The sequence below is a fragment of the Cicer arietinum genome, chromosome 7 (assembly GCF_000331145.2).
Source record: "Cicer arietinum cultivar CDC Frontier isolate Library 1 chromosome 7, Cicar.CDCFrontier_v2.0, whole genome shotgun sequence".
Taxonomy (NCBI): Eukaryota; Viridiplantae; Streptophyta; class Magnoliopsida; order Fabales; family Fabaceae; genus Cicer; species Cicer arietinum.
The window spans coordinates 26,390,652-26,409,924 of NC_021166.2; the positions used below are offsets into that span (position 1 = coordinate 26,390,652).

Consider the following 19,273-nt stretch of genomic DNA (forward strand, 5'->3'; position numbering starts at 1 on the left):
ATACACATGTATAATTAATTGTAGATGATTATATTTTTAATTTTGATATATTTATTTTAGTAATTATTTACTCTAAAAGAATCAAATTATAGGATTACCATCTATTAACTATCTCATTGAAGAATAAAAAATCTAGGAAGTTATTAAGGAATGGTGGCTATACAAATACTCTTTCTCTTTTTATATTTTTCGAGTCTCATTGAATTAATTATATTAAAATAAATAAGTGGTGTTGAAATATAATGATAAAAAAATTATTAGTAGAACATATTTAGTAATTTTTTTATATGTTGGGTTAAAAAAATTGAATGTTAAGTACTAATATTAAAAAATTATAAATGAATTATGTGCAATTGTTAAACTAACTTAAACACTCAAATATGAATATTACCGTGAAAGATGCTCTAATAGCAACTCTAATGATAAGTTTTTGAAAAACTTAAAAATTGTTGTCTTGAAAATATTATATTTTAATCTTTTGAAAAATTAAATACACAATTTTTAAGATATAATCTCTATATATTTGATTCTTTAACATATATCTTAATAACACTTGTTAGTATTTTTTTATAATAATCACGGCTAAGTGATGATTTTCATTATGTCATACCAGTAATTAGATGGGATATTGTTAAGGCATATTAGAATTACTCTTCATAGTGATCGTGAAAAGGGATTCAATTGAAGTAATCAAAATTAGATGGAATGTTGAAGTAAGGATTGATTCGATGTTCCAAGGTATTGATTAGGGTTGGCCTTTTAATATGAGAGGATAAAAATTGGACCACACAATCAATAGATGATCATAATTGAAAGTTATTTAAGTAGCGTATATTAAGTGCAAAATGCTGCCAACACATAATGCTTTTGCAAACAGCCGAAGAAAATGTGGTAGTATCCTTAACATCATCTTGCACACGAAATACAATTGACTGGACAGTTCACGCCACGTTCGCCCAATCAAACATGAGTTGATATGTAGTTTCAAAAAATTCCCCAAAGGAGATCCGTGACCTTTGGAGGAATTTTCATGTACCAAAATTTTCTCTAATACCCTTAAGACATGTAGATTTGTTGTGTCAATCAGTTTCGTAATATAATAACAATAAGCACTATGAACCGAGTACTTGCCATTATTTTTCAATCGCCAAATACAATGTCTTGCCTCATCAAATTAAGCACAGGGTTGTTAATAATGTTGTTCAATGTGACAAAGTGTATATTTGATTTAGCTTTTATCACACTCAAATCACTTCTCAATATAATTTTGGTTATGATTTATAAAAACTACAACTCGCAGCTTTCTTTGAAACGTGAATTTGACCTGAACCCACCGTGAAAACAAACAAACAAAACAAAAAACATTGTTTAAATAAGTTTCGAGTTACATCTCATAGTATTATGATCCATCAAATCTGACACATGAATATTGTCACAAGAGTTATTTATCAATATAAATCTATGCTTAAAAGATTTTTAAACAATATATATCATCAATTTTTATTGAATATTTATTTTTATTATTATTATTATTATTATTATTATAATATTATATATATATATATATATAAAGAGAGAGAGAATCGGGATCAAACCTTCGTACCCCAAAACAATTCCCACTAAATTTTAAAACCACAATAACTGTAGGAAATTCAATTACTAGGACTACCAACAAGCAAGTGTGATATAATGTTTTCCTCATCCAAAACCAGAAATTTAGTCATACTTGGCTATTTTTCTTTAGTCTTACTATGAACCCTTCAAAAATTCCTCAATGGTTTGCCTTTTTTTTTAAGTTCTTTTTTTTTAATATTTTATAAATCCATAACCAAAAACGGGCTAGGCCCAGTAAATGATATACTAGACTATTTTTTGAAAATAAAAATTACATATTTGAATTGGGCTTTTAAATTATATATAAATAAAGTAAGATGATGTTGTTGTAAAATTGTCTTGTCTAATTTAAGAGTGTTTAATAATATTATTTTTATTATTAATTTATTTAAAATTTTTATTTACTAGAAGAATTTTACTTTTTATTTTTGAAGTAAGTAAAGTTTGTATTATTTAACTAATGTGAACCGGGTGTAGAAGAAGAGACTAGACTTTTACAACGTAACAAATTATAGTTCGAATATTAATTGAAAGAGATATTCACATTTAATGTCTAATGTATTTCGAATAAGATTAACTTCAATGGAGAAACTTATTAAGAAATTTTTTATCATTTAATGATTTTTTTAGCCAATTAATGAAATTTTTGACGCATTAATTAATGAATTAGTAACAGTTTGGTCTTCATGTTCAATGGCTCCTTTTTATTTTGAAATATTGATATTTAATATTTTATACCACTTTTTTATATTTGATACTACATTTACGGTGAGTACTTCAATTGACCACTTTTATAAGTGGTTCATTGTGGACTGGTATTTAAAAATCATCAAAAAATTTAATTACGATCGATAATATTATTTAGAAATAATAGTTTTTGATCCTCATTGTCTTTATGAATAAGACGATTAATCCGATTGATGTAGACTCAATAGTCAATACGAGATACATATTTGCTTTTTTATATATTTTTATCAAATAGATATTATTTAAGTCACTATCTCAGTCATAAAGATGAAAACGGTCATTAGTATCTATGTCTAAGAGACGGCATATGTGATCATTGAAGTTTTAATATTTCTTAGAACTAGTCCATCGTGGACCATAGTCCATGTTAGAATTTTCTCCACATCTACAGTTATCTTAAAATTTCTATTAGTTAATGTTTTTTTAGCCAATTAATGACATTGTTACAATAATATCTTCGTAAGTTGGTCTCGCAGTGGCCACCTCCTTTGTGTTAAAGGAAAATCTGAGCAGATAGGTAAACATTTGATTCCTCACTAGACAGTTGTTATAAATATTTAGAAGACTATAAGGTAGAAGGTGTCTAGTGGAAATACTTGAAAAGAAAGAGTAACGAATACTTGTTAAACCTTAAAAGGTATTGTACATATTCAACTCAAGAGGTGAGTGAAGCTGAGACTCTTGAGGAAATTTAGATAGGGTAATTTTGGTAGGTTTGAGTAGGCCTTGAAGAATTCTAAATGTTTGGGTGACAAGCAAACAATACTTAGTTTGAAGAAGCGTTAAGAATACTCAAAGGTTGAAGAGGCTAAGTTAAGAGCACTTTAGTGGATTAATCATGTGACTGTATTAGGGAAAAATATCTTTGTAAGGGGAAAACTAGATGTAACAACAATTGTTTCTAACTAGTATAAAAATATTTATGTGTTCTTCTTCTCCTTTATCGCTTTAAGTTTTTAATGTCTTATCTTCAAATTTGTGCTTTAAGCATTTGTGTTTAACTAAAGATAAGCTTTTGATAAGGAACTATTTTGAAAAGAAATATTTTAAAATGGTCAACACAATTCAAACCCCCATTTTCTTGTGTTTTCCAATACCTTTAGTAGATTGATGGAGTTTCTTAAGGAAAATGACTTTGAGTTAAGATATCATTCAAGTAAGGCCAATGTGGTGGCCAACGACTTGAGTAGAAAATCCCCCATGTTTCTCGTTTGAAGATTCATGAGATGGACTTAATAGAAGACTTTATGAACCTAAATTGGAAAATAACCTTGTTGCAAGATGGAGTTCTTTTAAGTCAATTGGAGATTTCCTATGATTTAGGCCAAATTAGAAATGCCTAAGATCTAGATAGAGATTTACAAACTAGGAGAAACCAACCCGAATTCTCTTTGGCATCATATGGAGTTATTTTATTTTAAGGTAGGATATGTGCGTCTAATGATGATAATTTAAGACAAGTTATCATAGAAGAAACCCATAAGAGTGACTTGTCGGTACAACCTAGTTCCACAAAGATATATTACGATCTTAAAAATAACTATTGATGGCCATCTATGAAAGTGGGCCTAGTAACCTTCGGCCTAGTGTTTAATTTTCCAAAGAGTCAAGATAGAGCACCAAAGACCAACAAACATACTACAACCGTTGGAGATACCTTAATGGAAGCAGGATGTCATATCTATGGATTTCATTGTAGGTTTACCTCGTACACAGGTTGGATATGACTCTAGTTAGGTAGTGTTAGATATATTTACTAATTTTGTTCATTTCCGATATATAAAAACTTCTTTAATCCCCATTAAGTTAGCCAAAATTTTCTTGAAAGAAGTAGTGATATTACATGGAATACCTTCTAGCATAGTATCAGATAAGGATTATAAGTTCACCTCTAAATTGTGGAAAGCTTTCCACATATCCTTAGGAATCCACTTGAATCTTAGTATTGTGTGTCATTCCCAAATAGAGAGAACCATCCACACCCTCAAGTATATTCTTAGAATTTTGTGTTAGACGAATGCAGAAGTTGAGATGTACATTTTCCTTTACTAGAGTTTCCCTATAAAAACAGTTACCTTGCTAGCATAGAAATGGCTCTATACAAACCAATGTATGGTCACAAATGTCGCATTTGTGTTGGTTCGAAGTTGGGGACAAAAGCATCTTAGAACCCCCAAATTATACAGGTAACTACGAGAAACGTTAAGGTCATCAAGGATAACTTAACGATTTACTAAAGCCGATAGAAAAGTTATGCCGACAATAGACGTAGACTCTTAGATTTTGAAGAGGGGAATATGTGTTCCTTATAATTACCCCCCACAGTTGGAGTTGGAAGAACATTGAAAGTGAAAAAGCTCAATCTTTATTTCATCAAAGCATTTCAAATCATCCAACGAATAGGTCGTATGGTCTATTATTTAGTTTTACCACCCATATGACTGAACTACACGATGTATTCAATGTGCCACAACTCAAGAAATACATCTCCAATCCATATAAAACCTTGACTTAAGAGTCTATTCAACTAAAATCCAACCTCACATTTGATCTCACATCAATTCACATTGTGGGCCAAATCCAAAAGACCTTGAGGAGCATGACCATCCCTTAAGCGGATGTTGTTTGGGGAGAAGCATTCTTAGGGGAATTTACATGGAAATTGGAACTAGACATGTGAGATGAATATCCTTACCTTTTCTCTGAGGTAATTTTTCAAATTTAGAGGACACAATTTTCTTAAGGGGAGGATTTTAATAATTCTACTCCATAATCTTAGAGATGTAAATAATTATTCAAATGACTTGTTTAAAATATGTGTTAAGTTATTTCCTTGAATTAATTTGAGAAGATTTGTTTAATGAGTTAGACTTGGGTGAGTGGTGTAAATTAAGAGTTATTTTTAGTTTTCTTATTGGACCAAACACTACATACACATTAAACCCAAAAGGAAAGAAAACAAGTCTTGCTTTCACTTAAACACACACCCCACATCCACACAAAGTCAAACAAAAATCTCAACTTATTCTTTCTCACCATCAAACCATTATTTCTCCCTCACGTTTAATCAACAATAGTCCATAACATTTCTATTTCTCCACCATTTCCCCCACTTCTTTATACGTACACCAGCAACTTTCCTTCCTTCCATTCACCATCTCACTAACTACAAATCCAAAATTCATAACTCCATCTCCTATTGCACAGAATTTTTAACATGCAAGACTCAACCTTTGTTTTCCTCAAAACTCACACAAGTATAGGAACCAACTAAAAGAGAAGCCTTAGAGCTTAAGAGAGGAAATTCTGAAAGTAACTAACCATCAACCACATTTCAAGAGCTTTGAGTGAGTTTCCATTTCCTTCCTTACAAAAATCCAAATTTTTGCATGTAGCCCACGAAACGAGTTTTGAGAATTTGAATGAGAAAAATATGATATTTGGGTTACAATTTGAGAGACAGAAATGTGTTTGAAAGGATTTTTTTTTATCAAAATGGAGCGTGTGAGGAAAAGTTGTTCTTGCATGTCAAAAATCTCTTTTGTGTGATGAATTTGCATGTTTTTCTTAAAACAAGTTATGTTTACTCTTATATGAAATATATTTTGATTGATTTGATGATGAATCTTGAAATAAATTGTAGTTAATGAATCTTAGCATAGATTTTGTTAGAATGAACAGTGATGATTACTGAATGTGATGTTCAATACTATTGCATGTTGTGTGTTTGCATACGTGATTGATCAAGTGTGTTTATGAGAAGAAAATTTTGCATTTGCATAATTCTCTAAGCTAAATCAGCCATGAGGCAATCTATGTGGCTTCATACCAAAATTCGCTAAGCAAATTATGAGGATTCACTGAGCGAATTTAATGATAAATTCAACAATTTAGCCATTGACTTGAAATTGCTGACCGACATAATTTCTCTTAGCGAAATTAATCGACAAAGATTTTCTAGATTTTGTCTGTAAAATTTGTTGAGGAAGCTCAACTGTAAATGAAGATTAAGATTTATATATATTTATCTTTAAAATTGATAAAAGGTCATGTGAGTCATTACAGTACTTCGAAATGATGAATCGATTTATAGCATCATAAATTTTATAACAAACTATTTTATTAATGAAATATGATTTTAAATAATAATTTAAATTTAAAATTATTTTATAATATATATTGATAAATTTTGTGATTAATTATGGTTATATGAATGTAACCCATGATCTGCTAGTTTTATACATATTGAATTAAATGAGTAATATAAACAACAAATATCATATTTTATTATTTTATATATTTTTTAAAAAATATAATAGTATTTTAGTGTAATATTTTAAAGAATAAAATTTTAGGTTATTTTACGTCTACATGTGCATTAGTAACTAATGTGATATTTTCTTGTATGTTGACTAATGTTAAATATGCATTTAATTGTATTTATTTATTTTTAAATATATCTTATTTTAATTATTTATTTTATAAATAATTATTTTGAGATATTAGTAATATTGATACTAATCTCCTTTATTTTTATATAGTTGCTATGGTATGATAATTTTAGACATATTTATTGTGATTTAGTAATTAATGTAAATTGTTGATATTATATTTATTTATTTTATCTTTTATTTTTTTCTAAAGATGGTAGTATTTTAATGTAAGTATCTTCATAAATAATAATTTTGATAATTATGGTAATAATTATGAGTATGAGGATTTTAGTTATTATTAATATATTTTTAAAAGGTTAATTACTTTATTTTATAAAATATTAGTAATGTTTTAGTTTTGATAATTGTTGATTTTACTTTTAAAAAAAGTTGAATGTGTTTTATTGATTGGTTAGGCTCATATGCAAGATTAAAACCTAATTAAATAAATAAGTAAAATTTATTGGAAAACAAGTAGAAGGGAAGGTATGAGAAAAAGAGGGGAACGTCATAGAACATACGCGCATGGCAACGCATTTAGGGGAATTAAACACATTTAGTATGTTGTTTCAACGCATTTAGTATGTTGTTTCATTCATTTAGTTGGTCAATTAAACACATTTTTTCATATTTTTAACCATCCCAATTTTTCTCTAAAATATCCGACTTCTCCATATATGGAAATTTCACTATGTTGTTTCATTCATTTAGTTAGTCAATTAAACACACTTTCTTAAACTTTTAACTATCTTAATTTCTCTCTAAAATATATGACTTCTCCATTTATGGAGTTCTTTATTTTGCACCGTTCTTTTTTATCGTAAGTCCGATTTAAGTGAAATCAACACCAAAACAACTATATGAACGATGATTATATTATAACGTGAGATGAATGAAAAATATATATTTTCCACTGATTTATTCGGGGATCGCTACACACAGCAGTAGTCCTATTTAGTAATAATTGAATTAATATGACAAATTGGGGTTTGGATAATTAAAATATGGACTATAAACTTTTATAAGGTGTTGTGTGATTTAAATTATGCAACTGTGTACTGTATGTGAAAAAAGTTTAAATTTTATGTTTAATATGTTGAAAATCTTATTCATGATATATATGATAAAATTTAAATTTATGTGTGGTATATGATGAAAGTTTAAATTTTTATGATGTAGGGGATTAAAGTTTTGATTTTTATGACAATTTTATGAATACATGATTTCATGATATGTGCAGTGAAAATTTTAATATTTGTGATAGTTGTTTATGAGTATATGATCTTAATGATATGTGAGGTGAAAACTTTGATTTTTATGTCATGATAATAACCTATGATGTATGATCTTAGTGATATTTAAATAAGGCGATGATTTTGTATAAGTTATTTTTGGAGCATTTGACATAATATTAGTGAGTTGTGTAGGAATGTTTGATTTTGATAATACATCATCATGTCATGATCTATGCATCTTAATAGACTGTGTAGGAATATTTTATTTTGATAATGCATCATATGTCATGACATATGCATCTTCGCAGAAATTTCTTTGTGGCTGGTTGATTTTTTCCATTGGTATGGGTAATTTTCTTTGTGGAAAGTTTTTTTAGTGACAAGTATTATATTTGGATCATCTAGTTATCAGGAGCATACATATCATTGCACTATCTTGTAATTGTTTTGTTGTGATTAATGTGTATCTAATGTGATAATAAATTATCTTAGATGGTTTGATGATATAATGAGATATTGTTCCTTGAATGATTTTGACTTTATAATAATGATTATTTCCTTGAATGTTATGATATATTGTGATGTGTTTGATACGACTCTTTGTTGATTATTTGTGTGTTCTTCTTAATTATATAATATTATCAAAAATAATTTTAAAACTCACATCATTCGTTGTTTGTGTTTGACTGGTTTGACCCTACATTTGCAAAATCGCAATTATTACGGGTTAATGAGTCTTGAAGTTTAATTGTAGGGGAAACCTCGCTTTGTTAGGTGTTACTTGGAATAAAAGTATAAGTTGTATTTTACTTATTTAATTAGAAAAGAACTATTGTATGAAAATCACATAAGTACTACTAAGTTTTTGGAATTAAATTAAAAAATTATATTTAAATCAAGTTTATTGAGATTGCCCTGTTCTATAGGAGGAAAAAGTCAGAAGTATTCCGTTTGTATTTTGAGAAATGTGATATCCTGATTACTTGTAAAAGTTTCTTTTCTTTTAAAAATTTTTATTTATCCACTATAAATTTTAGTAAAAATATGACATAACTTATTATGTATATTATTTTGGAGGTTAGGGTTCACTAATTATTTAAATGAATAATAGTTTAGGTATTCTTACTTAAAAAAAAAATTTGTCATAATTTTTCTAAACAATATGTATTTTTAAGTAATGCTTTAGATCAAAATTTGGGGCATTACAAATATGTCATGGCCAATGACCTATGTTACTCAAAGGTTGAGATTAATTTTGTTACTAACATTAGCGGTGTTCATAGTTGAAAAATTAAACTGCATTGGACTACATTAATTGTTTGATTCAGTTCTTGAAAACTACTTTCAAATCAAGTTCAAGTCTGAATCGATTTGAAACTAGTTTATAAATATAAACCAATTAATATTTTGAATAAGTTTTCAGTTAAAATCGATTTCGAACTAGTATTTATGAAGAAAAAAATTTTGATATTTTTTCTAATAAAATTTATTATATTTTTTATATAGAGATATTTATATAGTTCTATAAATATAAATAATTTTTTTTTTCTTTTTATATTTCTTTTACTCTATATATTGTCATATCAAATAAACTAAAAAAAATATAGATTTGTTTATTTGTTGTTTATAACTAGAAAATCATGCAATTTTACACTTTTATTCTCTTTTTCATTGTCAATGAAGAGTTATTTTGGTGGTAAAAACTTGACTTTATAATTTTTGAGTATAAATTCTCTAATTGACTATTATAAAATTGTAATTAACATCAAATTTGATTAATAATAATTTTTAAAACAATCGATTCCGATCTACTTATTATTTTTTTATTTCTTTTAGCCAAAAAGTATGGTGTAAAACAATTACGAAAAAAATTAACAATATTAAATCATCACATTTACTATTGGAAATACAAAGTAATGAAATGTTACATATTAAATACAAATAAATGAATTGTGGAGTAAAAAATAAGTAATAATATCATTTAAGATTATTTGTTTTATATAAACAAATTTATGTCTCTAGAGTAGGTAAATTTTTGATGGTATGATTAATATTTTACGATAATTACTTAATAATTAACATTGAAGTTTCCAAGTAATAAAAAAATCACCGAGTAAAATTACTTGTAGCACTGATTATTAAATATTTCACTGACTTGCCATTCATAAAACACAAAACATAACTGTGTTTTATTTTATATTAAATTTTGTATTTCAATAGTAAATACTCAATTAAACATTAGTGACTTTTGGTTCATTTCTATTACTTTCAATCTAGTATTACATTACTCGTGTTTGAGTTTAATCAATTGTTTGAGTGCGTGGATGATATGATATCAGTTTGAGAGATGAGATGTTCACTGGGTTATAGCTCAATTCAGTGCATGACAATATTTTTTAGGATATCTTCATATTTTTCTGTTAAAATTTATATTATTTGAATTATGCAGCGACGAATCTAGTCCAAAATATCGGAGGAGTCGGGGAGTGACAAGTATTAATTAAAATATTATAATTGAAATTCATATAGTTTTTTTTAGAGTTTTACACCATTCATACAAGTTGAAAAAATTAAAATTTCAATTTTCACAAATCACACAGTTCACACAAGTTTTTAAAATTTCACACAATTTAATCAAATAAAATATTTTTACGAGAAGATTCGCCATCACGTATGCTTGATCCTCTGATTTACCGACAAAATGTGCATGGTCAATTTTGAGTTCAAATGGCTGCTTGGCCATATCCTTAATGCATTTTTTGTTTTCTTGAAACTAATTATTTCTATTAATTTTTATTTTTATTATTAATTTCCTTTATCTAATATTTGTTCTGTTTTAATTTGTTATAAAGCTCACAAGAAATTATCTTTTGATTAATATTGATGATAAGAAATAGAAAATATCTCTAAAATCAATTGTTAGATAAATTTCTATTTTCTATTTTAGAGATAATGCTTTGTTATTTATATTGTATGAATGGTACAAATCAACATTTTCATTTCGATTAATTGTGTCATACAAACTATGCTAACCGATTTTAAGACAAACAAATTGTAGTTGTGTTTACATAATTTTTACATAGTCAATAACTTAAAAATGCATAATTTTTAATCAATTTTATATAATGCATAATTTTTAAACAGTTTTACGATCAGACAGACTAAAATTTAAAAACATACAAATATTTGTTATTTAATGAACTTTGTTTTTGTTCACTAATTTTCTAAGTGTGCATTTGGAAGACAAAAGCCAAAGGATAAAAAGAAAAGTTTAAATATGTACTTTTCATTCTCTTATTTATTTTTTTTAATTTAACTTTTAGTTATCTTATTTTAAAAATTAAATTTTTAGTCCCTCTTCTTTATAATCTTCTTGAATTTTTTGATCCCCTCCATTTTTTTTTATGATTTAATAGTGACGTAGCATAGTTGAGTTGCATAAAATAGAATATATGTCATTAATCAATATATATAATTGTGTTTATAATTTATTTAAAAATAAATTTAATAAAAAAATACTAAAATAAATAAATAAAATGAAATTAAAAAGAAATTAGAAAAAACTAAATTAGAGAAGCTCATCATCATGCCAAACTTCATCCTCTTCATCATCACTATCTTCAACCTCATGAATGTGTGACAACCTCAGATTTGACTTAACCATACTCGACATCGCCTTCAAACCACATCCTCAACCTCGTGAACCCAAAAAAACACAAAGCAAATGCATTGAAACCACAACAACAACACACACCTAAATGCCGATTTGATCCTAATTTTTATCCCTAAAAAGCATCAAAATCCAAACCGATTTATGGGTTCACGAAATCAAAAAAATGCATCACTTCTATATATGTAAAGACAAAGATGAATGGAGAACACAACCACATGTCACGTGCGAAGAATACATTTCTCAATTTATGAATTTTCAATCTCTAAGGTTTAGTGGGTGAGATTTGTGTTCTTGTTTTTTATGATAATTAGAAAGAGGAAGAAGACCAACTTCGTAGGTGAGACTTGTGTTCTTGTCTTGATGAAAATTAGAAAGAATATGAAAAATGAAGGAAGCTGATAAATGACGATGCTTTCTGGACATTGATGTGTGTGTGTGTTTTTTAATCATTTAAAAAAAATATTAATATCTAAATATATTAAATAAAATAAATAATTTAATTAAAAAATATGATGATGCCACGCCATTAAAAATAAAGAGAGACTAGAAAAATTAAAGAAGTTGTAAAGAAGGATAAAAAAAAAACTCAATTTTAAAAATTGTGGATCGCATCGAAAAATATTTCTCCCTAAAGTAAAAAAAAATCATATAAAATAATTAACAAAATCATATTTATATTGGAATTTATCGTGTTGTGAAAATCTAATATTTTTCATTAGAGTGCTGATAAAAAATAGTTAATATTTTACTGATATCATGATTTACTAAGAGATAAACAAATCTTATTCCAAATTATTCATTTTAATATAAATTCAAAGAGTATGTATTTTTATATTATTTTGTTTTATTTAGACTGCAAATGATATATTTTTAAATATTTACAATTTTATTACAAAACAATCTACATACTATTCTACTATCAATTTAAGAATGCAAATAAGGAGTGAAAATCCAATTTTGTTGTCTATTATGTTGAAAATCATGATAATTTTAATGAAAGTTTGTTGAAAATAATGATGACATTTATGAGAGTTAGTATTATTCTGCATTGAAAAACAAGAAAATCTTACATATGAGAGATATCACACACTAGTAGGGTATATAAGGTGGAGGTATGATACTTGGAGTGTGCCCCGAGGTACCCCAATTTTGTAAAGGAGGGAGAACGCAAACAAAATTGACCACCACGCACATATTATTTTTTTAGCATATGAAAATTAATTATTTATTTAATTAAATGAATGCTTGCGTTTTTATCTCTAATTGATACGTTAATTACGTAATTACCCTCAACCAAGTCAATATTCAACATCTGATCCAGTTAGTTCCTTGCCCCCCGATTTTGCGCTTCAGTTTTGTTGGTAAAAAACCTAAGTCAAGTCTGAGGGCACGTATTGTGGTCAAACAAAACGTGGCACACGTTTTGGAGGTCAAACAAATCGTGGCACACGTTTTGGAGGTCAAACAAATCGTGGCACACGTTTCTGTGGTCAAATTCTAAATATCATAGCACACGTTTAGTGAATCAGACCTAATGGATCACACGTTTTTCTCTAATCCAATTACGAATTTCACCTATGAATACAATGTTCTCCTCAATTGAAAAAGCACACCAAAAGTTCTTTGTATCTGTGGTTTTTTCTCTCTTCTCAATTTCCTTACTCACTTCTTCTATTTCTTTTGAATGGTCTTAGCGCCATATTACGAGTGGTAGTCATCTTAGTGCCATATTGTGGGTGTAATTCTAGAACGGTTTTCTACAGTACAATAGATTTTTGATACAGTGATTTGAGTTGTTTTATCCTAGGAACTTCGTGGTTGATAGTCTGTATTGCACAATTTTGGCAGTGCTTCGAAATGTCTTAAAAGGAGCAACCTAGTCCGCGACTCAACCTAGTAATATTGTCGGTGACATAAATTGTTTTTTCAAACTTTTTCGAAATTCAAACATAACACTATTCTACTATCAATTTAAGAATGCAAATAAGGGGTGAAAATCCAATTTTGCTGTCTATTATTTTTCTACTCCCTCTTTCTTCCTAAGTACTAACACCATCTGAAAAACAGTTGTCTGTAAGTTCCTTTTCAATTTATTAGATGTTTTTTATTTTCTATATGCTCCTTAATAATATTGCTAATTCAACATTCAATTTTTCGGTCATATTACTTTTCTCTTTCTTAGGGATGGCAATGGGTAGGGTTTTGGTAGGGTACTATAGTACCCGTCCCCGTACCCGCGATTTAAAAAAATACTCATACCCATGCTCGTACCCTCTTGGGTATTAACTTTAATACCCGTACCCTTACCCTCTGGGTACCTAAGTTCCCGTACCCATACCCATTACACGCGCTTTAACTAAAAAGATCGATAAATAAATAATATTGTTGTGATTAAAGTTAAAAATTATCTAAATATTTTAAATCCAATCATAAAGTATTATAAACCAAAATATTTTCTAACTCAAAATATTTCAAATGAACACTCGTTACAATACACATTTAAATATCTATAATAATACTTTATGAAGTTGCAAGTCCTACGAAAATAGGCTAAATTACATCTGTGGTCCCTTAACTTAATTTCAGGTAACGTTTTAGTCCTTTATCTTTTTTTCTTCTCGATTTAGTCCTTTATTCCTAACAATATCAAATAAAGTATGAAAATATGAGTTTATTTGAAGATTTGCGTTACGAATTTGATAAAATTTGTAATATATTGAAGAATATAATTAATTTTATGAGTTTTGATTGATTTTTTTTTTTGAATTTTTGTATATAAAAGGATAACATTGTTGAAAGTTTAAAACATAAAATATCAAATTGTCACTTAAAATTAAAATAAAGGACCAAGTCGGGAAAAAAAAAAGATAAAGGACTAACACGTTACCTGAAATTAAGTTAAGGGACCACAAATGTAATTTAACCACGAAAATATTATTCGAGATTTGTAAAAACAATTGATAGGAAGTTGCAAGTATAATTATAAAGTCACGATTAATAAGATATAACTATTAATTATAAAGTCACAACTATTTACCTATTCATCATAATCAAATTCTTAAGAAGTTTGTAAACGTTTATCTTTCAATTATAAATATTGTAGTGGTTCAATTATATTAATAGATGTTAAAATATAAAAGAAAACAATTAATTAAATTAAACATTAATATAACAAATAAATAAATAATATATTTATATAAGTGCGGGTGCGGGGCGGGGTGGGTACTATATTACCCGCACCCATACCCGCTTAACTTTACGATTAATTACCCGTCCCCATGCCCATATCCATTATGCGGGTTTTTACCCTACCCATTGTGGGTTATTTTTGCGGGTACCCACTGGATCTGAATCTAATTGCCATCCCTACACTTTCTCTTCTGTCATCAAAATTTTCTCACTCGGTCACATGACTTTATGTGTTTTTCCAATAAATTAAAATATTGTTTTTTCTTATATATAAATAATTTTTATATATAAGTTAAATAATTTTTAGTCTTTATAAAATTTTAAATTTTTGTTTTTACTCCATGTAAATAATCACTTTTTTAATTAGTCTATACAAAATTATCTTGCAAACAATTTTAGTCTCTGCTATAATATCAATATATATTTTTGAATGATTCTTTAGACATGATTACATCATTTTAAACAGTTCTTCCACAAAAAGATTTAAATCTTGAGTTTTTAGCGTTTAAAAATTATATTTAATTCGTCTCAACTAAAAAAGTTCTACATTTTTAGACGGAATTCTTTTATAATATTTTAAACTTGCTTGCAAAAAATCATTCATAAATTTAAATGTTGAAGGAAAATTAAATATGTTTTATTCCAATAGAAACTAAAAGTGCTTGTAAGATAATTTAGAGAAATGGGAAAGCCTTAGTCTAATGGTTTTGTTGCACCATGGATAGCAACAAAGGTTTTTATTCAAAATTGTTAATCTCTACTGTCGGGCGCGCAATACTCGAATGTGGACCTGTAGTATTGGGAGAGACATATTTTTTTATGATTCTATTTTCAACAATTTTTAAATTTTTTTCTTGTTTAAAACTTTTTTCCTCTCTTCTTCTCCTATAGAAATTTTTTCTATATCAGGTATTTGTTCGACAAGATTTCTAAGACTTTGGATTCTTCACATATAAATTTTTTTAGTCTAATCGATATAGAAAAAGAGAACTAATATCAAAAGCAAAGTCCATGGCAACAACGCTAAAAACTTGATAGGACCACAAGTGCATGATATTATCGCATATTAAAAATTATCGTTTCCACAAGAACTTTATTATGAGGACCAATCTCTCTTTACATTGGAAATATAAAATAACATAGTAAAAATGGAAAACTGAATATTATTTAAATTTGTTTAGAGAAATACAAGAACAAAAATAAGAGTAATAAGATATTGTACAAAAAATAAGAGAAATAAGAACAAAAGTAAGAGTAATAAGAGTAATAAAATTCTTCCTATAGAGTATTATTCACGATAACAAAGGGAACCTCCTCACAAGGTTATATGAAAATGTTCTTATTGCCAAGACATTGACTCTACTTCATGGTATTAGGGTCGTTCAAAATATGAATATTAAGAAGGTGTTATTTGAATGTGACTCGAAATTCATAATCAATATGGTCAAAGGAGTTTCTCTTACCCCTCCAAATTTCCAACCTCTCGTTAAAGAGATTCAATATCTCTTCTATCTTCGCGACTAGAGTATCACTCTCTATCATATTTTTTTTGTGAAATCAATCGCAGTACAAATTTTCTTACTAAAAAAAATATACTTATCATTCTACAATTATCGTTTATTAATGAAATTTCACGCACTATGTTAACAAAAAAAGGTTTTTATCAATGGTACCACCAATATGTTCTTGCCCCTACAGTTTTTTTTCTTTCTATTTGTCTAAGCTTGTCTTTGGGTCTTTGCTTTTATTTATTTATTTATTTATTTTTATGTTAACTATGAAGGGCAAAGTGCAATTCTTTTAATTCCTCCTATTCACTGAAAAAGTGTACGGATTGAATTTTTCAATTGGATCGTGTACACCAAATACTCGCTGCTCCTCTCTTCACTTTCTATCTCTCATTTTTTTTCTCTCTCTCTCTCTTTTACCTTTAATACTGTTTTAAAGAATTGATGAGAGATAGAGTGTAAAAAAATATTTGGTCGACAGAATCTACATCCATGAACTTTGAGTTTAAATGGCTACTTGTCCATCTCTTTGATGATTTTTGTTTTTCCGAAACCAAAGTATTTTCATTATTTTTATTAATTGTATTAGATGTATTAATTTCTTTTATCTATTGTTGGTTCTGTTTTAATTTCATATTAAAGGAATTAAGAAACTATCTATTGATTAATGTTATATCATTTTTTTTTCTTCTATTTTATACGTGAATGTAAATTAGACTATTTTAGAGACTAAAAATGTTAAATCGGTTGATACATTAATGATTAGTGATTCAACGATTTTTTATAAATTGATTTTAAAATTTATCACAAACTCTTGAGTAAAAAAAATGGATCACAAATTCATTTAGCAATTGATTTAGAATCAAATTTTGATTTTATTTTGATTACTGAATTTTACACAATCAAATTCAGACCACTTTTGCAACAATTTTTTTCGTAGTCAATAAAATTCAAATAAATGGTTAATGATGTTTAATAAATTACTAATAAACATATAAGTATTGCAATTCATTAATCAGCAAGCAACGTAACTATAATTTTTATTATTTAGGGAAATTGGACTTAATTATAATTTCAAGTACTCAACTACATGTATATTTTACTTTAAGCCAATAAAAAACGTATTGGACTTACGTATATTACATATTAAAATTCATATTTGAAATTAATATGGACATTATTAAAATCAAACTACTCAAAATCAAGAGAACAATAAAACTTTTTTTGTTGATCAAAGAGGATATATGTATTTTGTCAAAACATGTGCAATATCATTTATATGTAGTCGTGGTATTAAAAAGACAACATGGCACGTGGAAAAGCAAATTTGCCGTTTAAGCAAATCCAATTATCAAAGTCAACACAACCTTCTTATGTTAAGTCCTAGAGACCATGCATGTGATACATTTCTTCATTTGTACTTTCTTGTTTCCCCTTTGAGTGTATTTAAAACTAATTACACAAAACTAAGTTACCATAACCTTATTCTCATCTTATATTCCATGGCAAAAAATCAAAAAAGTTCTCTATTTAGCTTTCAAAACTTTTGCTACATTGTCATCATTTTTTCCATTTGCTCTATCATCTTATTCCTTTCTTGGACTCATTGTTGTAGCCAATGCTATCCACATTTTCCTTACCAAACAACACCACAAAATCAAACACAAAATCAAAATCAAAATCAACCAATCAACCTTCTTTTATATCCATTAGCATGGAACAATCTAATCTTTCCATCAAACACACCTTCAAAACTCCTCAAGATAGCACTTTTTGTCAAAAAATGGCCTCAAATATCTCACGCCGGCGGGCTCGAACGCCACGCTTTAACACTTCACCTTGCCCTTGCAAATAGAGGCCATGAACTTCACATATTCACCACTTCAACAAACACATCTTTCATTAACCATTCAATCAACAAAAATTTACACTTTCACTTCTCACAACCATCCCCGGCCGGTTACCTCGACCAATCCTTAGTTTGGGACCAATTTCAACAACAAAACTCAACTATCAAGCCGTTCGACATTGTTCACACCGAAAGCGTAGGCCTTAGGTACACTCGATCGCGATACATCTCCAATTTGGCCGTTACATGGCATGGAATCGCATACGAGACGATTCATTCGGACATAATTCAAGAACTTCTAAGACCACCTCAAGAACCACAAACAAATGCAATGAAAGAAAGAACAATAAAAGTTGTTGAAGAGGTAAAATTCTTCACAAACTATGCACACCATGTTGCAACAAGTGATCATGCTGGTGATATCCTAAAAAGGGTGTACATGATTCCACAAGAAAGGGTTCATATTATTCTTAATGGTGTAGATCAACAAATTTTCAAACCAAACATTTCCAAAGGGAATGATTTCAAACAAAAACATAAAGTTCCAAATTCTAAGTCATTAGTGATAGGATTGGCAGGGAGATTAGTAAAAGACAAAGGACACCCTTTAATGTTTGAAGCATTGAAGCAAATAATAAAAGAAAACAAAACTTTTTTAGAAACTTGCATTGTTCTTGTGGCTGGTGATGGACCTTGGGCTACAAGGTATAGAGAACTTGGGAAAAATGTAATTGTTTTAGGACCACTTGAACAAAATGAACTTGCTTCATTCTACAATGCTATTGATATTTTTGTTAACCCTACTTTGAGAGCACAAGGTTTGGATCATACACTTTTAGAAGCTATGTTGAGTGGTAAGCCAATAATGGCTACTAGACTTGGAAGCATTGTTGGGTCTATTATTGTTGACAATGAAATTGGTTATACATTTTCACCAAGTGTGATTGCTCTTAAGAAAGTTCTGTATGAGTCTTGGAGTTGTAGAAGGGGGATTCTAAAGATGAAAGGTGAAGTTGCTAGGGAAA

General features: G+C 28.1%; 1 protein-coding gene across 1 annotated transcript; it reads left to right on the plus strand.

Annotated features, from left to right (window-relative positions):
• Positions 1–17,898: 17,898 nt before the first annotated feature.
• Positions 17,899–19,272, plus strand: LOC101492818 (uncharacterized; the record flags this gene model as incomplete). Its single annotated transcript, XM_004511179.3, has 1 exon — positions 17,899–19,272. A coding segment is annotated over exon 1 (1,371 nt), but the record flags the coding sequence as incomplete, so codon positions are not given.
• Position 19,273: the final 1 nt, after the last annotated feature.